This window comes from Megascapheus bottae, chromosome X (genome assembly GCF_031878675.1).
Source record: "Megascapheus bottae isolate mThoBot1 chromosome X, mThoBot2.hap1, whole genome shotgun sequence".
Lineage (NCBI taxonomy): Eukaryota > Metazoa > Chordata > Mammalia > Rodentia > Geomyidae > Megascapheus > Megascapheus bottae.
Window position 1 is genome coordinate 83,740,586 of NC_143547.1, and position 23,896 is coordinate 83,764,481.

A 23,896-nucleotide genomic window follows, 5' to 3' on the forward strand; every position below is an offset into this window, starting at 1 on the left:
GAATACTGTTATAGGCATTTATTTTTTTTTAGGCATTTATTTTAATTAACTAATTCTTTTTTTTTTTTTTGGCCAAGCCTGGGACTTGATCTTACGGCCTGGATTTTATACTTGACTACTTGATCCACAGCTCCATTTCTGGCCATGTTTATTTATTTATACTACCTTGTATTTTCACTTCCTGTACATTTTCTCATCTGCTCTGTACCCTGAGAGTATGATTAGAGTATGGTAAAGCTTGATGATAGCCATTTTCACTTGTGGTTATTTCTCTGATTATACTTTGGAAGCCTTTGTGTGTGTGTGTGTGTTTGCTTGTTTTTGTTTTAGTTTTGCAATGGTTTTCAGACTTCATCAGTACTTGGAGAACTTTTAATGTTATGATTTCACTTGATTATCCAAATTGATTCAGATGTGGGAATTGTTCATATCTAGTTGGTCTTTCCCCCACCCTCAGGTAACATATAACTTCTTTTTTTGCCAGTCCTGGTGCTTGAGTTCAGGTTCTGAACACTGTTCTTGGGCTTTCTTCAAGGCTAGGGCTCTACCACTAGAGCTACAGCACCATTTCTGACTTTTCTATGTATGTGCCACCGAGGAATTGGACCCTGGTCTATGTGCATGCTAGGCAAACTATTACTTGGCCAATGGATATTTTCTTATTTGACAGGTATAATAGTAGTTGTACTTACTGACTTTATTATGTTCTGAATGTATTGCTAATAAACTCCTTGTGTCCTCATGATAGAATCAACCCTGTTATATACAAAGTTTACCTTCCACTTTACAAGTTAGTTAGAAAGAAGCCTCTGAAATACAATGTGGTTAAATAACTTGTCCTAAATCATTTCGATGAATAGGAGGAGAAATTTGGGCCTACTTAATCTGTCAGAAGAGCCTGTTCTACTAACTACATCATATTGTAAATTCATGGTTGTATAACATGAAAAAAATGAAATGGTATATTACATATAAATGGCATTCTTTCACAGGTCAACATTAAGCATAAGTGTGCATTCCATCACTTGTGTTTGCAGTGGCTCTGTTTTCAACTCTCAAGGATAGTGACATAACCATCTTGTATTTTTTTAATACAGACTTGTAAAAAAGGCAAAAAGGGCCCAGGAGAAAAGGGCAAAAGTGGAAATGGAGGAGGAAAGCCTCCTTCTGGGCCAAACCGAATGAATGGTCACCACCAACAGAATGGAGTGGAAAACATGATGTTATTTGAAGTTGTTAAAATGGGCAAGAGTGCTATGCAGGTAATAAGATCTTTTCCATGATTTATTTGTTCATTTTTGTTTTTGCCAGTTCTAGGATTTCAACTCAGGGCCTGAGTGTTATCCCTGAGCTTCTCTGGCTCAAGGCTAGCACTCTACCACTTGATTCACAGTGCCACTTTCATATTTTTATGTCTTCAAAATAGTACAAAGAATATACTGTTTATTTCTGTTCTTAAACCTTTCTGCCTTACAAAGGAAATGCATATAGTGGGTCTCCATGATTTCTTTGAATTTTTCTTCCATTTCAGTTTGCATTTCCACGTAAAGATGAAAGCTTCCACTTAAAGATCACTTAAAGATTAAATTTGCTAGAAGACTCTTGTTTAGAAATGGGGTTTTTCTTATCCTAAAATTACAGCCCACATTTCCTTATGGTATATTACAGTGTGTGCTCCACCCTCAGGTCTTTTCATTCTGCCTGCTGAGATGCCTAGAATAGTTTCTTTTCAAAATGGGCTTGTTTAATCAAATGTCACTTTTCTGAAAAGCATTCTTAGGTATTACTTTGGTGCTCAATTATTAATGTCTGTGTATGTGAATGTGAGTGAGTGCATGTGTATAATGGTACTAGGACTTGAATAATGAGTCTTGTGCTCTTGCTTGCCCTTTCCTGCTCAAGTGTGGCATGCTACCACTTGATTCACAGTTCTACTTCCATATATATTAATTTTTTGATCTAGAACAGTGTGTTCACAAGTTGCATTCCTAGAGTTATACCTATCGTAGTAGGTGATAGTGATTAATTACACTATTGGTCAATGGTCTAAAAATAGTTCAGATATTTTAAGAAAGGAAACTATGCTTTTGTCCCCTATTTTTTTGTAAGTTGTGTGGCTTGAACTCTGGGACAGGTTGTTGTCTCTAGCTCTTTTCCTCAAGGCTGGTGCTTTACTACTTTGAGCCACAGGGTCACTTCCAGTTTTTCAGTGGTTAAATAGGTAAGAATCTCACAGGGACTCTTCCACTAAGAAACTATGATCCTCAGATCACAGCTTCCTGAATAGCTAGAATTACAGGCGTCAGCCACCAGTGCCTGGCTGTATCCTCCCATTTTTATCAAGTAATAGATACTGAATTTTATGGAATAAGTTTTAAACACATTTCTTTCTTTTTTTTTTTGCCAGTCCTGGGCTTGAGCTCAGGGCCTGAGCACTGGCCTTGGACTTTCTAAAGGGTAGAACTCTACCACTTGAGCCTCAGCACCACTTCCGGCTTTTTTCTATGTATGTGGTACCGAGGAATCGAACCCGGGTCTTCATGCATGCTAGGCAAGCACTTTAACCACTAGGCCAAACTCCCGGCCCCTAAACACATTTCTTTGAAGACTATTCACTGAATTTTGTAGCTACCCTAGCAATCTAATTTTAGGTCATTGAACATTCCAGAAGGAATCTCATGTCCCATTAGTGTTAACTTCTCCCTTCCTAGGTCTAAACTAACATCCTACTTCTTGTATTTTTGTCTATTCTGAACATATAAATGAGATCATGTAATTTGTGGTTCTATGTGAGTGGCTTCTTTGATTTAGCATAACAACTACTAAGTTATATTAATTTATAGCACATAGTAAGTACAATGTCCTGTTTGCCTATTCTATCAATATAGTTTGTTCAATTTTGGAGTCCTTTCTACATTTTGGCTAGTATGGACAATTCTTTTTAAGAATTTAGATGTACAGTCTCCTTTCTCTTGGGGTAATAAATACCTAGGAGTCAAATTGCAGTGTCATATGGTAACTCTATATTTAGCTTTTTGAGAGGCTGCCAAACTTTTTCCAAAGGGGCTGTGCATTTTACATTTTTACCAGCTATGTTTAATCTTTCCATTATCATATATCTTTGCCAATATTTGATATTATCTTAAACAATTATAGCCAGTAGATGGGTTCTGGTGGATATGAAGTGTTTATCTCATTGTTTTGATTTACATTTCAATGATCACTTACATTTCATTGATCACTTCTGGTATTGAACATCTGTTCATGCATTTGCTAGTATTCTACATATAGCCTTTATAGGCCTGTCTCGATCCATGGCCTATGTTTTAAATTTTTAGCTGGATTTTATTTTTCTGGTCCTGGGGCTTGAACCCAGGGCCTGGTCTCTCTGTATCTCCATTTGAGCCCTCCACCCATTTTTGGCCTTTTCTGTTTATGTGGTACTGGGGAATCGAACCCAGGGCTTCATGTATACTAGGGAAGCACTCTACCACTAAGCCACATTCCCAGCCATAACTAGATATTTTTGGTAGGGGTGTGTGTGTGTGTGTGGAGAGAGAGAGATTGATTTAACCCAGGATCACTTTCATGCATGGTAAGCATGCATGAACTCTTTAAGAATCTCATATCAAATATATGATTTGTGAATATTTTCTTCCATTTATTGTCATGTTTGAATTTTTTGGAATAGATTTTTTTGGTGGGTCTTGTGGCTTGAACTCTGTGTATGGGCACTGTCCCTGAGCCCTTCAGCTCAAGGCTACTTCCCTACCCCCGGGCCTGGGTGTTGTCCCTGAGCTCTTCAGCTCTAGGCTACCACCCTACCCTTGAGCCAAGCTCCATTTCCCATTTTCTAGTGATTAATTTGAGATAAGAGTAAGTGGACTTTGTAGTGCCTGGGCTGGCTTTGAATCATGATCCTCAGATCTCAGCCTCCTAAGTAGCTAGGATTACAGGCATGAGCCACCACGCACAGCTGCAATAGATGCTTTTGATTTTAAATAAGTTAAGTTTTACTCAGCTTGTATTGCCAGTGTAGTATCTGAGAAGGCTTTGCCAAATACAAGATTATGAAGATTTACTTTTGTATATTATTCTAATGTTTTTGCCTTTCATTTTGGTTTTTGGTCCATTTGAGTTAAATATTATGTATGTAGTATGTAGTGTGAGGTAGGATTCAACTTACATCACTTTTGTTTTTTGCATAAGGCTATCCAGTTGTCCTGCGTGTGTGTGTGTGTGTGTGTGTGTGTGTGTGTGTGTGTGTATGCGTATGCGCACGTCTGCCTTCCTGTCTGACAGTCCACCAGTCTGCCAGTCCTTGGGACTTGAACTCAAGCTTGGACTCTTAGTTTTTTTTTTTTCCCTCAAAGTCAGCACTCTATTGCTCGAGCCATAACTCTATCCCTGGGTTTTTGATAGTTAATTGGAGATGAGTGTCTCACAGACTTTCTTGCCCATGCTGGCTTCAAACTTTTAACCCTCAGGTCTTAGCCTCCTGAATAACAGGGATTACAGGCATGAGGCATTGGCACCTGGCTATCCCAAGAATCACATTTTGAAAAGATAATTTTACTGTTTTGACATGTTTAAAAGCACATAACTATCAATATAGGTGTTTGTTTCTGGACTGTAAATTTTATTTCATTAATTTACATTTCTATACTTAGAACAATATCCATTGTCTTGATTACTGCAGCTTTGTGTAGTGGTTGAAATCATGGGGTATGATTCTTCTAGACTCTCCTTTTTCAAAACTGTTTTGGCTATATTGAGTCCCTTGCATTGCTATAAGTATTTTAGGATAAGATTTTTGGTATTTGTTGATAAGCTAGCTGTAATCTTGATAGTGATTATACATTGATTAACTTTTGTGTCCATTCTTACATTAATATTTAAATATTATTTGTATCTTATTAGTATGCCCAAATTGCATGTGGTCAACACATTGCATATAGTGTGTGTTAATCATTTCTAACCTCCCAAACTACCCTCTTCACCTATCCTCAAGAAATAATCATTCTATATTTAGTTTGAGTTTTAAAATACTATACTATATATAATACTATATATAATATCTAGTGGGAAAGAAATATGACTAGTATTTATTTTAGGATCCTGTATTACTAAGAAATGATACTTGTCCTTTATAGTATTGAGTCCTATACTTAAATTTTGATTTCTTTGTAATGAAAAATAGACAATTATTTTCCTTCATTTTAATGGGTTTTATTATTCAAATTGACTTTGAATTTAAAAATAAAAGCATGAATATTAAGATATTGTGCTACCACATTCTGTTAAATTTTATGATGCTAATTGGAATTGGTTCTTAGAATATGCAGCCTTACTAATGACTTAATTGTTTTTTCCTCTTCTATAGTCGGTGGTAGATGACTGGATAGAATCATACAAGCATGACCGAGATATAGCACTTCTTGACCTTATCAACTTTTTTATTCAGTGTTCAGGCTGTAAAGGTAAGATATATTTACTTTGGAAGGAGAAACTCAAATAGGCACTCTGTTTTCTTGTTCTTCCTAGAAAAATGTTAGCTCTTTACATGGAAATAATGCCAGTATAGTAAATTATTTGCATTATATCTGTATAAAATGTATAAAGGAAAAGCAAAGGACAAGGTGAAATCTGTTTACCAAGTAATAGTTATATGTGAAATTTACCTAAGAACTACAGTTTATAATCAGCGCATTAGTTTTATTAAATATATTTCTGACTTTGAGTTTTTCATTTTAATAAGTTACTGGTTCACCTAACAGGGAATTTATAAAATGTATGGAGTTAAAAAAAGGCATGTTAGCCATGCGCCAGTGGCTCACGCCTGTAACTCTAGCTACTTACGAGGCTGAGATCCTAGGATCGCAGGTCAAAGTCAGACCGGGCACTAAAATCAGTGAGACTCTTATCTCCAGTTAACCACCAGAAAACCGGAAGTGGCACTGTGGCTCGAGTGGTAGAGTGCTAGCTTTGAGCTGCAGAACTCAGGGACAGCACCTAGGCCAAGAGTTCAGGCCCCACGACCGGGGTGGGGGGATGTATGATGATGATCAGTAAATTACTGGTGAAATTGTCAGTTCTTGTGAAAGAAATTTCTAATGATGGACAACATATAATATGATGATGGCATCATCATATAATATGATGATAGCATCATGATGGCATTTCTAATGATGGACAACATATAGTATGATGATGGCATCAGGGAACTTAACTAAATAAAGCTATTGGAATAGTGGAAGAGTAGGAAGAACCAGGAAACAGAACAATAAATGAGGTTAATTTGATTAAATTATAATGTGTACATGTACAAATTACCATGGCAAAAGCCATTTGTTCAATCCATATAGATTGAGAAATAATATATCATAGGAAAGTAAAACAGACTGTGTTGATGCACCAGTACCAGTGGGAGAGTCAAGGGAAATGGAAAAGATGAATATGGTCAAAGTACTTTATGTGGATATATGAAATACAACAGTTAAAACTGTTGAAACTTTGAAACTGTATTAAGAAAACAGAAAGAGGATGGGGTAAACATGGAGAGCTAATGAGTTTGATCTGAGTATATTGTATCTATTTATGGTAATAACACTGAAACTCTTATACAGCAAATATATTCTAATAAAAATTCTAAAACAATTTTTTGAAGTTAGGAATGCAGATTACACAAAATATAGAAATTTCCTTCCTACAGCAGAAATATTAAGACAGGCATTTTTCAAGGGGACAATTATTATTTTTTTTATTTTTATTTTTTTTATTGTAATTAGTAAAAGGGTTACATGATATTTGCCAGATAGAAGGTGCATTAATTCACATACATTGATACCCTTTCACATGTCTTGGTACCCGTTTCCCTCCCCCCACACACCCCCCACCCGTCTTGGTTTTCCCCCCTTCCCTATCAAATTTCAAATATCCAAATACAAATAAATTCAATATATCAGATAACAAAGTGAGATACTATACCAATATGAGATAACCAAGGGACAGTAAAGGAGATGAGAGACAACATAGTACATTAAGGACAACAATCATTCATTATATGGCTTTTGTTTCACTATCCTGGAGGTTCAAGGGGACAATTATTTATTTTAGGTAATTGTCCAATCTCAATGACGTAGCAAATGAGTCAGTCAAGTTCATGGGCAAGTTTTGATAAGTATCCTGTGTTTCTCTAGTACTTGAGTCATCTTTGCTGAACTCCTCGCACGTGCTTGGACAAATATATTTTGTGAACTTTGAGGGGTATTGGTGTTGTGTTTTTAAAGTGGCTTGAAATCAGGGCCTGGGCACTGCCACCGAGCTCTTTTACTCATGGCTAGTGCTCTCCACTTCCAGTTTTTGAGTGGTTGGTTAGTTGGAGATGAAAGTCTCACAGGGACGTTTCTGTCCAGGTTGGCTTTGAACACCAATCCTCAGATCTTAGCTTCCTGAGTAACTGATTACAGGTATGAGCCACCAGTGCCTTGCAGGGTGTTTGATTTTTAATGAAAATGACAGTTTGAGTGGAAAAAATCATTTTATGATGAGGGTCTAACTGTGTTGCCCAGATTATTCTTGAACTCTTGGGTCCAAGCAATTTTCCTAAATTAGCTGGGATACGAAATGTTAGAACAATTTTCTTTTTGTTCTGTTGGTCATGGGGCTTGAACTCTTGGCTTGGGCGCTGTCCCTGGGCTCTTCAGCAACAAGGCTATTGCTCCACCACTTAAGCCACAGCATCATTTATAGTTTCTGGTGGTTAATTGGAGATAAGAGTTTCATGGACTTTTGTTCCCAGACTGTCTTTGAATCTGACTTTGAACAGGAATCCTCAAATCTCAGCCTCCTGAGTAGCTAGGATTACAAGAGTGAGCCATAAGTGCCCAGCAAGTGTTAAAAGAATTTTAAACTACCTTCATGTAATATAGAGCTGCCTGGTTTGGTTGCCTGAGCTAAAATAAAATATAGGTCTAGATTGAAGAGTTAAGACTTCTGAACTGTAGTTGCAGAACAAGGCTATAGTGTATTTTCCCTTTATCCATAGTCATCCTTTGTCTGGATTCAGTTTACAAATAAAGAGTTTACTAACTCAAAATTTGGTCATATGGAGACTGTCAAGAATTCTAAAAATTAAAGATGGTTTAGAAGTTAAATTACTAGGTAGATTGGAGCACTGACATTTGCTTTAGAGTTCAACCTTTCTAAAGTGGAATTTGTCATATAACCAAAGTCAAATTTACACACATTTTGATAGAATTTCGTTCAAGTGTATTCATTTACTTTGACTTTTTTTCTGTTGGACTCAGGGTAGTTGGGAATATCACGTGTGTGTGTGTGTGTGTGTGTGTGTGTGTGTGTGTGTGTGTGCGCGCACGCGCGTGTGTGTTTGTTCCTTGGCCTTGAACTCAAGGATTGGGGGCTGTACATGAGCTATTTTTTGTGGGGGGGAAGCTTATTGGAGACTAGAGTCTCTTGCCAGTACTTTCAGATCTCAGCCTCCTGAGTAGCTAGGATTATAGGCTTCAGCCACTGGTGGCCCAGATAGAGAATGAGTCTTATTACTACAAAATAGGGATACTTTCTGTACTTGTTAAGGCAGGAAGGGGATTATTGGCCTTTTATTTTTGAAATCCTTCAAATTGCTCTGTTGAGGATTCTGTGACGTGTTTTTTGGTTTAGCTTGTCCTTTTCAGGTTAAGAGGGTGCTTTTTTTTTTTTAATTGTCGGAAAAATGTATAGAGGGATTACAGTTACATTTGCCAAGCAGTAGGTGCATTACTTCTCACACATTGATACCCCTTTCCATGTTTTTGTCCCCATTTCCCTCCCCCAGGTTAGCAAGTTTTGTTCAAGCCCCCCCCCCCCAAGTCCTGGGGCTTGAACTCAGGATGTGGGATGTGGGCACTGTTCCTGAACTTTTTTGGCTCAAGGCTAGTGCTCTACCACTTTGAGCCACAGTACTGAATAGTTAGTTGGAGATAAGAGTCTCACAGCCTTTCCTGTCTGGGCTGGCTTCAAATCATGATCCTCAGATCTCAGCCTCCTAAGTAGTTAGGATTATAGGTGTGAGCCACCACACCCCACTACCAGGACACTCTTAGAAATTGAATTCATTCACAGAAACAACATGATGTAGGTGAATGAGACTAATTATATGTGAATTTTCTTTTTTTTTGGCCTCACTTCCTTTATTTTTTTCATATATTTATTATTGTAATTAATAGAAGCGTTACATGATATTTGCCATGTGAATTTTCTTAATGTCTATGTCTTTCATATCTGAAAAGGCATACAGAAAATGTTTATAAAAATAGACATATATGTCTAAATACACATGCCCTAAATAGACATAAATATATCCCTTGGTTATTTGAGAATCTATTAATTATAGTTAGACATTTTTATAAATCCAATTTTAAGAGAATTTTTGAGGATTTTTAAATGAATCTTTATCTTTTGGGAATTTTTATTTACCATATATTTGATAATGGTGCGGGTTAAACAAGTAAATAATGTTGCAATAAAAATATGTTGTTTGAAAGTCCAGTTTCTAGATTTATTCTCCCCTTACTCTTCTTTGTAAATCCCATGATTCCCTAATCAGTGGAAATTTATGTACATCTTGTTTTATCTTCTAATATAACTGTTCACTATAAATCCCTTTTCTGATATTTGAATTTTTATTTGTTAAATTTTACTACTCACAATGTATTCATCTCCAGTCGTTTGAAATTCTGACTTCAAATTATTTTTTTTTGTTTTTTGTTTTTTGTTGTTGTTCGGTTGTTTTGCCAGTCCTGGGGCTTGAACTCAGGGCCTGGGCACTGTCCTTGGGCTTTCTCAAGGCTAGTGCTCTACCATTTTAGCCATACACCATAGCCACAGCACCACTTTTGACTTTTTCTATGTATGTGCTACCTAGGAATTGAAGCCGGGTTTTTGTGCGTGCTAGGCAAGCACGCTTATCACTAGACCAAACTCCTGGCCCCTCAAATTATTTTTCTTTTTTTTCTCCTTTTTTTTTTGTGGGTCATGGGGCTTGAACTCCGCCTCGGCGCCAAGGTTACCACTCTACACCTGGGCCTGGGTGATGCCCCTGAGCTTTTCAGCTCAAATCTACTGCCCTACCCTTGAGCCAAGCCCCATTTCTCATTTTCTAGAGGTTAATTGGAGGTAAGAGTCTCAGGTACTCTTGTGCTTGGGCTGGCTTTGAACCTTGATCCTCAGATCTCAGCCTCCTGAGTAGCTAGGATTACAGGAGTGAGCCACCATGCCCGGGTCAAATTACTTTTCTGTGGAAGTTTTCCTTCCTTCCTTCCTTCCTTCCTTCCTTCCTTCCTTCCTTCCTTCCTTCCTTCCTTCCTTCCTTCCTTCCTTCCTTCTTTCCTTCCTTCCTTCCTTCCTTTTCTCCTTCCTTCCTTCCTTCATTTGTTTTGCCAGTCCTGGGGCTTGGACTTAGGGCCTGGGTACTGTCTTTGGGCTTTCTCTAGCACTCTACCACTTGAGCCAAGGTGCTACTTCAGCTTTTTCCTACATATGTGGTTCCGAGGACTTGAGCCTGGGGGTTCATACATGCTAGGCAAGCACTTCACCACTTTACCATGCTCCCCTCCATGCATTTTTTTCTCTCACTTTTGCTAGTCCGGGGGCTTAAACTCAGGGCCTGGGCACTGTTCTTGAACTTTTTCAAGGTTAGCAGTCTACCACTTGAGCCATAGCTCCACTTCCAGCTTTTTCTGATTATATGGTACTGAGGAATTGAACCTAGGGCTTTATGCATGCTAGGCAAGCACTCTACCACTAGACCACACTCCCAGCCCAACAGTTGTTCCCTCCCCCAAACAAACCAGTTTTAGCTCTTTTTAGTTACTATGTCATTCTTCTTTCTTCATTCTGAGAATTTATTGGTGTTTTCATTTATCAGGGAATTTATTATATCCCATTTTTTTAGTTCCCTTTGTATTTTTTCTTTTGTGGCCAGTCCTGGGGCTTAATGAATTCAGGGCCTAGGTACTGTCCCTGAACAGTAGCCTTGTGTTCAAGGCTAGCACTCTACCCCTAGTGCTACAATGCCATTTCTGGCCTTATCTATTAATGTAGTACTGAGGAATTGAAGGGCTTGATACATGTGAGGCAAGCACTCTACTGCTAAGCCACGTTTCCAGCTCCTCTTTTTTTTTTTGTTGGTCCTGGGACTTGAATTCTTGGCCTGGGCGCTGCCCTTGAGCTCTTCAGCTCAAGGCTACCACCTTACCCCTTGAGCCACAGTGCCCCTTCTGGTTTTCTGGTGATTAATTGGAGATAAGAGTCTCATAGACTTTCTGCCTGGGCTGGCTTTGAACCGTTAAACTCAGATCTCAGCCTCCTGAGTAGCTAGGATTACAGTCATGAGACACAGTATCCAGCTTCCTTTTCCATTTTTGTTCTGGATTTTTTTTAACATGGAGTACAACATAACTCTGTTACAAGGTTCTGGATGAGTTGGACTTACAGGTTCTACTTAAACTCATTTACAACCTGTTCAGTGGATTTAAGGACGTAGTTGATTTGCACACACTACTGGCTAATAAAGAAGCCTGTTTAAAGTGAACTCTTACTTAGAAATCTATTCTCCAGGGATACAAAAGGGATAATTATATATATATATATATATATACACACACATATATTGCAGTTTGAGTAATGTAAACCATATAAAAATTGCCAAAGTCATTTGTGCTAAGAAAAATGCATGTCACAATTGTCATGTTTCCCTGTGCCATGTTGACATTGGTATTTGTTGGTGCCTTCATTTTGGGTTTTTGTATTCTGCCAAATATGAAATGAAAAAGTATCATTTTATTGTGTGACTGTAGACTTACTATTAGAGACTGAGTTATAAATTCATTGTTTCATTATACCATTTATTAACTTCTGACACTTGGAATTTTCAGGAGTTGTCACAGCAGAAATGTTTAGACATATGCAGAACTCTGAGATAATTCGAAAAATGACTGAAGAATTTGATGAGGTAACATCTTATCCTAATGTTTTAATAATTTTGTACATATAAATCTTGAATTAATTGGAAATATTTTGAAGTATTATGTAGTTATGAGCTATAACCCTAATAAAATGATAGCTGTACAATCTTGGTCAAGTTGCCTAAGCATTTGTTTCATCTGTAATTTTTTTTGCCAGTCCTAGGCCTTGAACTTAGGGCCTGGGCACTGTCCTTTTGGGCTTTCTTAAGTCTAGAGCTGTACCACTTGAGCACCAACACCATTACTGGCTTTTTTCTATGTATATGGTACTGAAGAATTGAACCTGGGTCTTCGTGCATGCTAGGCAAGCACTCTACCACTAGGTCAAACTCTCGGCCCTGTAATTATTTTTTATAAGGTTGTTGTGGAAATAGAATTGAATGATGATTAATTGTTGCTTGCATCTTATGATTCCTTATATCAAGAACTTTAAAAATGGTAACCATTATTTTTTGTTGTTGTTAGTTGTCAGGCTTGAATTTAGGGATTGGGTGGTATTCCTGAGCGATTTTGTATGACTAGCATTCTATTAGTTTGAGTCACAGCACTATTTCCAGTTTTGTAGTTAATTGGCGGTAAGGACTTTTCTGCCTGAACTGGCTTTGAACCATGACCCTCAGATTTCAGCTTCCTGCTTAGCTAGGATTACAGACAAGAACCACTAGTACTGAACTAATAGTGCAATTTTTAAAATAAAAACTTTAGGTCAAAAAATTATTCAGAACATAGGAATATATTCTGAAATACTTTATTAAAAAGATAGTCAATATTTGAAGAAATTATAGACAAAAGAATGTGTATATCTTATTGTTTAAAAATTCCACTGTGGAGCCAGGAGTTTGGCCTAGGGTAGAGTGCTTGCCTAGCATGCACAAAGACCCATGTTCGATTCCTCGGTACTACATACATAGAAAAAAGCCAGAAGTGGTGCTTAGGCTCAAGTGGTAAAGTTCTAGCCTTGAGAAAGTCCAAGGGCAGTGCTCAGGCCCTAAGCTCAAGCCCAGGCCCTGCAAAAAAAAAAAACAAAAAAATTCCACTGTTATTTAACTGAGAATACAATAAAAAGAAAATAGGAGGCAATTTTATTATCATTATAATATCTGTGAATTATTGTAACCAATAAACGAATTTGTAGATTGACTAGATTGAAAGCTCCTCTAGGGAAGGGTTTTGTTTGTTTTCTTCACAGCTGTCTATACCACCAGTGGTGTTACAATTTCAAAACTTCTATATTTTTAAGTAGAATCTCTGATCTTACTTGTTTTATTTGGTCATTTTTTTCTTGTTATTTCTAATGAATAAGCTTCCAGGTATGATTCTAAAAGATGGGTTGTTAAAAATGGTTTTAATCATTAAGTTTTTAATCACTCAGTTATTAATCACTAAGTGATATTAATCAGTCTCTGAGTAGTGAAGAGGTAATTTTGAGTAATTGTATATTTTAACCTTTTAATGTTAACTGTTTCAGTGAGAACTTTGCTGAAAAGAAATAAGTATTTAAGATAACCATCTGGTTGAAATATAATTTGAAAATCTCCACAAATGTAGTTGTTAGCAAAGATAATATGTTTCAGTTTATTCACTAAATGAGCTCATCAGAAAATGTGGGACCTGGATATAGCATAGTGACAGTATGTTTAGCATTCTCTATGCTATCAATTTGATCCCATGACCAACCCATCTCCCCAACCTAAAGAAGAAAACCCTTGTGTGATGGGCCTGAGAGTGTGACCTAGTAGTAGAGTGCTTGCCTGGCATGCACAAAGCCCTGGGTTCAATCCGCGCAGTACTATATAAACAAAAAAAGTCAAAAGTGGTGCTGTTGCTCAAGTAGTAAAACACTAGCTAGCCTTGAGAAACCCAAGCACAGTACCCAGGCCCTGAGTTCAACCCCCAGTAGTGGCAAAAAAAAAAACCCTCTTGTGATGAATATGTTACAAATTTGTTTTTAGACATAGTTCAGTTTATATATGACAGGATGTAAAAATTACTTTAGTGATTAAAATTAATTGTTAAAACTTTACTATGCTGTACTGATTAATTACCTTATAGCTCTGAGTTACGTTTATTAATGACCCTGACTTTTCTGTATAATTGTGTTAGTTTTTTAAGCATTTATTCACCTCCCTAACTAGCTAACCATCCAGCCATCCTTCAACTTAATTTGTTTTGCTTGAGAATGGGTTGTACTTAGTATTTAGTCTTATCAGTGACCCATACTTCTTGCCGACCTGAACTGAGTGTCTATTCTACCATTAAGCTATATCCCTAGCCTTGTCTCTTTTTAAATGATGTGGCTGTTTATGTTATCAAACATACTGTAAACTTCTGTTGGTGTGTGTGTGTGCGCGCATATATATATATATCGCATATATATATATCGCATATACATATATATATATATGCGCACACACACACATACACACTTTTTTTTGCCAGTCCTGGGCTTAAGCTCGGCCTGAGCACTGTCCTTGGACTTTCTCAAGGCTAGAGCTCTACCATTTGAGCCTCAGCACCATTTTCGTCTTCTTTTTCTATGTATGTGGTACTGAGGAATGGAATCAAACCCGGGTCTTTGTGCATGCTAGGCAAGCACTCTACCACTAGGCTAAACTCCCAGCCCCAATGTGTATATATTTTTGTTTAGCTAGCTGAGAATATGATTCTGTCATTTTGAATCTACTCAAAAATACAAATTTGATTTAGTTATTTGCTTGTCTTAATGAAATTTAATAAGAATTTCAGTATTGTGTATTTGTGTTCATCAGAAGACTGTTTCACTTTGATGAGTAAGACTTAAAAATTTTAATGTCAATAATTGATAGGTGATTTCAGTGAACCTTTACATTTGTACACTATACATGTGCTTGCCTTGAAGGTTTATTACAGAGGAAGGGTAAGATAAAGGAATTTCAAAAGCAACTAAAAATCTTACGTTAATATTTATGTTTTAGGATAGTGGTGATTATCCACTTACCATGGCTGGTCCTCAATGGAAGAAGTTCAAATCCAGTTTTTGTGAATTCATTGGTGTATTAGTACGGCAATGTCAATATAGTATCATATATGATGAGTACATGATGGATACAGTCATTTCACTTCTTACAGGATTGTCTGACTCACAAGTCAGAGCATTTCGACATACGAGCACTTTGGCAGGTCAGTATTTTGAATGATTTTCTGTATACTGCCTTAAGTTAGTGAGGAAATGATTCTTATTAGAAGGAAACAAAATAGTTGTGAGATTTATCAGTTTAACTTCTAAAATGATCACTGAGAAAACACTCCCTCCGCTCTTCCTTCCAATTTATTCAGAGTAAATTGGTAGTTTCAGAGCTTAGGTTTGTTTGTTAGGAATTACTATGCCTATATTCTCTGAATAGGATGGCACACCAGTTGGACAATGCTTATTCTTTAACTTATATTGGAAATAGTAACTTTAGGTCAGGACAGAGTCTTTCATCTTTAAATTTTGGTGACTTGAATTATATTTTTGCATATCTCACATGGTTAATACTAAAGCAGTAATTTGTTTTCTGCTTCCATGTATCGAGACCCTAAGTTTTTTCTGAAGATAAAGTTGCTGGTAGGCTGTTACTGAATATATATTTTTGATTTCAGTTTGAATAAATCAGATAGGCTTTGTTACAGTATTCTAAGCTTTAATGCCATTTTTGATTTCTTTCTTTCAAAATTTTATTTTAAAGTTCTTGGTTTAGATTATCTCCTAAAAGAATTAGAGCTATGATTCATCATACTTCTGAATAATTCATGTGTGAAAATAAAATGTAGTTTATCATAGGTTCTGTTTTTGTTTTGGGAATTGAATATAGAAAATATCAATGTAGTCGTATTTGACATGATTAAGATCGGTGTCAAAAATTTGGTGTGATGAGTAATTTTAGATCAGAGTGACACACTACTTTGTTGAGGATTTGAAATTACATAGAGTATAATATTGGGAATTTCCTTTTAAGAGAGCCAGTAGCCACAACTGGGAGATGGAGTTTGCTTTGTTGTTTCGTGCAATGAAACCAAGTGTGAGAAATGGTCTAGAGAATACTAAGTAACACATAAGATGATCAGATCTTTAATTCTTAAATTACAAACCCTTAGCCTAATTTTAATTATGTTCTAAAAATTAAGTGCCAGTGATTGTATATAGAGATTCCCTTCTTGAACGCTTGTTTGTTAAACATGTCATTTGAAATACAATGTAAAAATCAATGTTAATAAATTAATTAAAAAAAATTCCAAGCAAAAAAGGTGACTGTCTCAAGATCTAAACAAATAGTGTAGCTAAATTTTTTATGAGAAAGCACTCTATTTGTGACATTGCACTGTTTATACTTTTGAATTTTTATTTACATAGCTCTCTTTTTTTCCTATTTTATCACTATCTTTATGATATATAGCAGAGTAAAGTGAAACATCAATTAATGCTGATAAAACTCTTCAATGTTTTTATACGTGTAATTTGATATAAGGCAGTTAGATCCTATTTGGTTACTGAGGTAACTAAATGACTTTTTTAAAGTGCCACTGGAGATTAAGTCCGGGGCCTCACATGATTGGCAAATGCCATACTACTGAGCTACATACACAGGTCTTAGCTAAATGACTTTCATATGAATCATGATCTCTAAGTTAGGTTTTTGTAGGCGACATTATTAACAATACTAGGATTTAGTCATATTCTAGACTTAGTTTTTATTGCTTTGTATCTTGGTTTAACTAATTATATGAACTTAAAACGTGGGGCAGATTTCTGACCTTCATTTCCTCTGCCCTTACCTTTGAAGGCTGTTGGGAATATTGCAAGATAATGCACAGAAGTTTTTGGCATAGGGAATTTGCTGACATAGTATTCTTTATAGCATGATCTGTTGTTGACATCATTTGTAGCAACTGTATTTTTTTCTATTAGCAGAACAGCCTTTTTTTGCTTAATTTCTCTTAATTTGATCTTAAACTGTAACAATTTGCATCTGTTAGACTAATTTCATCATTTTACCCTTTTAAAAATAGCTATGAAGCTGATGACAGCTTTGGTGAATGTGGCACTAAATCTTAGCATTAATATGGATAATACACAAAGGCAATATGAAGCAGAACGGAATAAAATGATTGGAAAACGAGCCAATGAGAGGCTAGAACTCCTACTGCAAAAACGGAAAGAGGTAAATTTTTACATAGCCTATTTAGACTATTAATGTGTAGCTTAACTTGTTTATCATCAATTATAACTTGTTAATTTTTCAGAATGCTTTTTTTTGGTACTAGGGATTGAATCTAGAGCCTTATGGGAGACAATCAAGTGCAAAGCATTGTTTAAATACCAGTACCCCACAAAAAGTATTTAGTAAAATATTACTCTACTCTTTATTAAAATACTATTCTTGGGTATTTACCCAGAACATTGCAAGTTGGTGTGTGTGTGTGTGTGTGTGTGTGTGTGTGTGTGTGTGTGTGTGTGTATGACATATGCACATTCATGTTTATTGCTGCATTATTCGCAATATCCAAGTTATAGAAACAGCCTAGATTCTCTACAATAGATAAATGAATCAGACACGTAGTACCTATACACAATGAAAAGTTTCTCATCCATTAAATGGAAAGAATATGCTTGTAGGGAAAGGAATGGACCCAGAACAAATGTTAAGTGATATAAGGCAAGTACATGTTTTCTTCCATGTGTGGAAGCTAGATCTAAAATATAGTTGGGGATACGTTGAACATAACAACTTACACAGGACTCTGTATTTACACAAAACAGACTAAAAGAGGATGTACTTCAGGGAGGAACCCAAAGGCATATTTCCTCTGAACATCTAAAATAGTACTTAACAAAACAAATTTCAAGAAATGGAAATGTTTGTTGTTTGTTTTTATTATTACTTTTTTTGGTGGGTTATGGGGCTTGAACTCTGAGCCTGCATGCTGTCCCTGAGTTTTTCAGCTCAAGGCCAGTGTTCTACCATGTTGAGACACTGTGCCACCACTGTTTTCTGGTGGTTAACTGAAGATAAGACTCTCACAGACTTTTTGTCCTGGCTGGCTTTAAACCACAATGCTCAGATCTCAGCCTCCTTAGTTGCTAGGATTTTAGGCATGGGCCACTGACACCCATCTATGTAAAGTATTATAATTTCTCTATCTCCCTTAGCTTGTTGTGTAATGAAGTGAGGTTACACTATGAGCAGTTGCTTTGAAAAACATATAACTTAGCTGTTAGAATCTTAAGTCTTCAGTAGAGTACATTGTGAACTACTCATCCACTTCAGCTTTTTTTTCCATATATTTTTATTGTAATTAATAGAAGGATTACATTATATTCACCATATAGAAGGTGCACTACTTCACAAACATTGATATCCTTTCTCATGTCTTGGTCCCCATTTCCCTTCCCCCATCCCTGCTCCTCATCTTGTTTCCCCCCTTCCCTATCCTATTTCAAATAACCAAGTAAGCATATATAATATATCAGATAACACGGTAAAATACTGTACCAATATGAGATAACCAAGGGACAACAAAAGAGATGAGAGATAACGTAGTACATTAAGGACAACAATCACTCATTATATGGGGTCCTTTTATTTCAATTCTGCTTTAAATGACGAAAATATTTTCAGTCTTATTCTAAAAGTAAAAAAAAAATCATTCACTTGCTTTCTTACCCTCTCACCTTTGCTGGGGCAGTTCTGAACCTCGGAGTCTGGGCTCTGTACTGAGCTTTTGTTCTCAAGGCTAGTGGTTTACCACTTGAGGTACAGCCCCGCTTCTGCCTTTTTGGAGTTGAGAATCTCATGGAAATTCCTACCTGGGTTGCCTTCAAACTATAATCCTCAGATGTCAGTATTCTGTCTAGCTAGGATTATAGGCGTGAGCACCAGTACCTAGCCATGAAACTCATTTTCATATAACTTAAAGTGTTGATACCTCATTACCTTAATTAATGAATTTGACTGGTAATATATACAGCATGTCTTAGTTCTTGAAATTAATACCTTATTCTTAGACATATAATTAGTATAGAATCTATGGAGTAAATTAAGGAGGACTTTGACGTGGAAATTTTTGTACAAATTATATGACAGCATTTCTACATTAGAGCAAAGTTTCTTGTGAATAATTTATTTCATTTTTTGTCTTGCGCTTGGGGTAGAGCGAGAGCCTTGTGTATGTGAGAAAAATGTTCTGTTTCTGAGCAACCTCCTTGCAAAGTTAAGACTAAACATTTTGAAGGACATCCTATACCTTTGGCTGTGTTAATGAATATAAAAAGTGCATGCTTACGTTAGCATTATTTGGAAATACAGGATTGTATTTATGTAGTGAAAAGGAATATATTTTGCAAAAAGCGCATAGAATAAGAGCTAATTTATCCTTAGACTGTAAAAAGGAAACAGTACTCTTAACAACTTTTTTTCTTTTGTGTTTAGTTCTGAGTTTTGACGGCTTTATGCTTTTACTTGGCCTTTTGCCTCCAAACTGGTACTTGTCATTTGGGCTTCACCTCCACTCCTGGCTTTTTTTTGCAGTGTGTGTGTGTGGGGGGTGGTCTTTTAGAGATTAATAATCTTTCAGATTTGTCTGTCCTGGCTGATTTCCAACTGTGATCCTCAGATCTCAGTCTCCTAAGTAGCTAGCCAGCAAGCACTCAGTTCAAATGTACTTTAATTGATGGTCTAAGAGTTAATAGAGAGCCAGGTGCTGGTGGCTCATGCCTTGCAACACTAGCTATACAAGAAGATATGATCTGAGGATCACAGTTCTAAGCCAACCTAGGCAGAAAAGTAATTTATCTCCATTAAACTACCTCTCAAACAGCCAGAAGCACAGCTCAGCTCATAGGTAGAGTACCTAAGTGAGCAAAGAAGCTCAGATTCAGCATCTAGTTCCTGAATTCAAGAAACAGGACTGGCACATACACACACATACACACAACAGTGTACGTTGATAACATTTTTTGAATTTTAAGTATTTTGTTATTTCATGTCAGTCTTTTCTCAATAGTTTTTTTTTTTGTGTGCCAGTTTTGGGCTTGGAGTCAGGGCCTGAGCTTTTTTCTGTGTATGTGGTATCTGTAAGGTCTGCTGAAAGGAAACTCCACGCAGTTCAGGAGAAGAGGGTTTATTGTGTGAAGAAAGAGCAGACTCCTGCCACCCAAGATGGAGTTGGGTGAGCAAGAGAGCTTAGGGCGGGAAGTGAGAGATTATATAGGGAGAGGTGTGTAGACACAGTAGAAGTGGATGTGATCTCAGAGGATGGGGAAATACCTCAGTGGGGACCTCCAGCTGCCCCCAGGCATGCCATTTGCCAGGATTACAGGTGCTGGGCGGGGATTTCCAGGGTGCAGGGGGAGAGAGCCAAGGGAAGAAGACATTTCTTCCAGTCAGACCTAACAGTATCGAGGAATTGAACCAGGGTCTTTGTGCACTCTAACACTAGGCCAAACTCCTGGCCTTCTCAATAGTTTTTAGTAAATAATTGGTTTTTTTTTGTTTTTTTTTTTGCCAGTCCTGGGCTTGAGCTCAGGGCCTGAGCACTATCCTTGGACTTTCTCAAGGCTAGAACTCTACCACTTGAGCCTCAGCACCACTTCCAGCTTTTTCTATATATGTGGTACCAAGGAATCGAACCCGGGTCTTCGTGCTTGCTAGGCAAGCACTTTAACTATTAGGCCAAGTTCCTGGCCTAATTGTTTTTTTTTTTTAAATGGTTATTTTATTCTTTGGGTCATTTAGCAGACACTAAACATGATTCTTCTCTCTTTGACTATAAACATCAAAATAATTAAAAAAATGTTACATGTTCTTGATAAGAATATATAATATATATTATGTAATTAGTGTTATTGCACAATACATATAATAGTAAATTGTATTTCTCTGAGTTTCTCTATATAGTAGAACTTTATGAGCATTAGGAAATAGTTATTCTCCCAGTCACATAGTATGAGTTGTCAGATATTTCAAGGAACTTCAGCTATCCAAATTTTACTGTTTCCTTGTGGTTATTTTTGTTTATTGGAAAAAAGATGTGATCATGAAAATATTGGAGCAACCTGCATTTTGTGGCATTTTTTTCGTTAGTTTGTCAAATGAAAATTAATGATGTGCTTTTTTTTATAGCTTCAGGAAAATCAGGATGAAATTGAAAATATGATGAATGCAATATTTAAAGGAGTGTTTGTACATAGATACCGGTAAGTCAGAACATTGTTATCATAAGTAATATTATTGCAGTTTTGTTAAAATATTCTTTTATTGTCGCATTTCTCTGACTTCAATGATTGAGCCATACCTATAGGATGAATTTAAAATCCTTTAGTCTATGCTAAGTACAGTGAAACATTGATATGCACTTGTAATCTGAGCAACTAAGAGTCTTGGGCTATAAAGGATTATTTGAGCCTAGGTGTTCAAGACCATTGTGGGCAACATTAAGATAACTCTGCAAAAAAAACTCAAATGCTAAAATCATTTAATAATCCTGATAAACTTGATTGCAGTGTTAGAAAGTTGGGCTCAGGGTTGTGTGTAAGTAATTCTCACTTGGCAATGAGTGTGACCTATTAACTTTGCAATATACCAAGTCCAAAAGGTGTGAGCCAAGACTAGGATATGGTCTAGTGTAAAAGGCAAGGATGGGGCTTTGTTTGTAGTTACAGTTAACTTTAAATGTTTATGTTGGTAGCTCTGCTTTGGCAACTGTATTTTAAGGTACTGGTTTTAGACAGCATACTTCAATTATACCTTGTTTCTCAATAATACATAAAATTGTGGTATATTTATAGTAGATAAGATGTAGTTGGCATGTTTTGAATAAACCATATGTTCTATGAAGCAGTGTAACTGATAATTTTTCCTTCATCCATCTAGGGATGCAATAGCTGAGATCCGAGCTATATGCATTGAAGAGATTGGCATTTGGATGAAAATGTATAGTGATGCCTTTCTTAATGACAGTTATTTAAAATATGTTGGTTGGACTATGCATGATAAGGTAAAGAATGCCCTGTATAGAATGCTCCTCTGACTATACATAGACATGGCTATTTTCAATTTTCATTCATAAGTGAATTATCTGAAACCATTCCTTACACCACAACTCCTATAAACCCTTCTCCTTTTCTTTTCTATCTGCTCTATGACATCTGATAAGTAAAGTCTCTCAGATATTTTGTGTGTCCTGGCCATGATTTTATTCTTATTGACTTAGTATTTGTGCTTCAACCCTGGTGTCATGCATATGGTTTTGGCGATACATTTTGTAGAGCCCATAAAGAACCATTATTACTTTGTTAACCTAAGTGTTACCTAAATTTTTCCTCATTTTTTCCAGTGCCAGGGATCAAAGCCAGGGCTTTATACATGCTAGGCAAGTGCTCTACCCCTGAAGCTTTACTCTCAGCACCTCATTTTTCTCTTTTACAAAGCATGTGCCTTAAATTACTAGTTAAAGCTTGATGTTTAAGTTTTTTTCCTCAAACTATCTCCTAACTGTCTTTTCATTAACTTTGAATGCATTTCTTGGATATATTTCTTCCAAATGTTGCAATTTTAAGTATATGAACAAATTTTCCAAACATATTATTTGGGCTAAGGGATAGCAACCCTGTATGTACTTATATGTATGTAGTTTTTCATAATCATGATATTAAGATTTTAAACAAGATCAAGGTTAGAAATACACAGAGGGGCCGGGAGTTTGGCCTAGTGGTTAAAGTGCTTGCCTAGCATGCATGAAGACCCGGGTTCGATTCCTTGGCACCACATACATAGAAAAAAGCCGGAAGTAGTGCTGAGGCTCAAGTGGTAGAGCTCTAGCTTTGAGAAAGTCCAAGGACAGTGCTCAGGCCCTGAGCTCAAGCCCAGGACTGGCAAAAAAAAAAATACACAGAATTTGAATATGTTTTCTCTTCATTTCTTTTAGCAAGGTGAGGTAAGACTCAAATGTCTTACTGCACTACAAGGGCTTTATTATAATAAAGAACTTAATTCAAAACTGGAGCTATTTACCAGTCGTTTCAAGGTTAGTACTAAATATTTAAAATTACTTAAAATTTGAAAATGTTTTCCTTCCTTTTTAAAACATATTTCAATCTTTTTGTTTATAGGACAGAATTGTGTCTATGACTCTTGACAAGGAATATGATGTTGCTGTACAAGCAATAAAATTACTCACTCTTGTTTTACAGTAAGTATGTACTGTATATTACAGTAGTGTTTCTGGTTAGATTTGTCTTGAAAAGAAACAGCTCAGTATATTGACTTCATAAAATACTCAATGCTTATATGAGATAAAATAAAACAAATGCCAGATTAAATTTTTGCCTCAAAGCCATTAATTTTTACACATTGAATAGAAATCTAACAAGCAAAATCAAAAGTTATGAATCAGATCATTGACTGAAAAGAAAAACAAGTCTAAGCATATTAAAAGTTGAGTTTGTTCTCAGGCAAATATATTAGAATGAGTCCATTTTGAATGTATTTGCTTTGGGAAAAAAATGTTAGAAAATACATCATGTTGAAGCTGTGTAAAAATAGTCCCTTCCTTATACATTGTTGATGGGAAAATAAATGGATCTAAACTTGACAATATAAGTCAAAATCTAAAATGTTCACATTCATTAACACAGTATATTTTAACATAGAATTTCTAAAACAATCAAAGTTTATTGTAAAGGAAGAGTTAAAATATGTGATGACAGCCAATAAAAGTACTTTATATGGATTATTTAACTTAATACAGCAACCCTATTAAATGGGTGGTTATTATCACAGTGTATCACAGTTTAATATTTATGAAGTCAATTTTAGATGTATTGACATTTTTCTGAGAATCTATAGAATTTA

General features: G+C 36.2%; 1 protein-coding gene across 2 annotated transcripts in view; it reads left to right on the forward strand.

The window, feature by feature from the left end:
* The window catches only part of Stag2 (STAG2 cohesin complex component), a 135,063-nt gene that overhangs the window by 57,679 nt on the left and 53,488 nt on the right, over positions 1-23,896 (forward strand). For both annotated transcript variants that reach the window (XM_090326370.1, XM_090326371.1), the window contains exons 4-12: positions 1,098-1,262; positions 5,384-5,480; positions 11,937-12,013; positions 14,981-15,185; positions 17,055-17,206; positions 21,167-21,240; positions 21,917-22,040; positions 22,971-23,069; positions 23,155-23,234. In XM_090326370.1, coding sequence (XP_090182496.1) covers positions 1,098-1,262; positions 5,384-5,480; positions 11,937-12,013; positions 14,981-15,185; positions 17,055-17,206; positions 21,167-21,240; positions 21,917-22,040; positions 22,971-23,069; positions 23,155-23,234 — 1,073 coding nt within the window. The remainder of the gene's footprint in view (positions 1-1,097; positions 1,263-5,383; positions 5,481-11,936; positions 12,014-14,980; positions 15,186-17,054; positions 17,207-21,166; positions 21,241-21,916; positions 22,041-22,970; positions 23,070-23,154; positions 23,235-23,896) is intronic.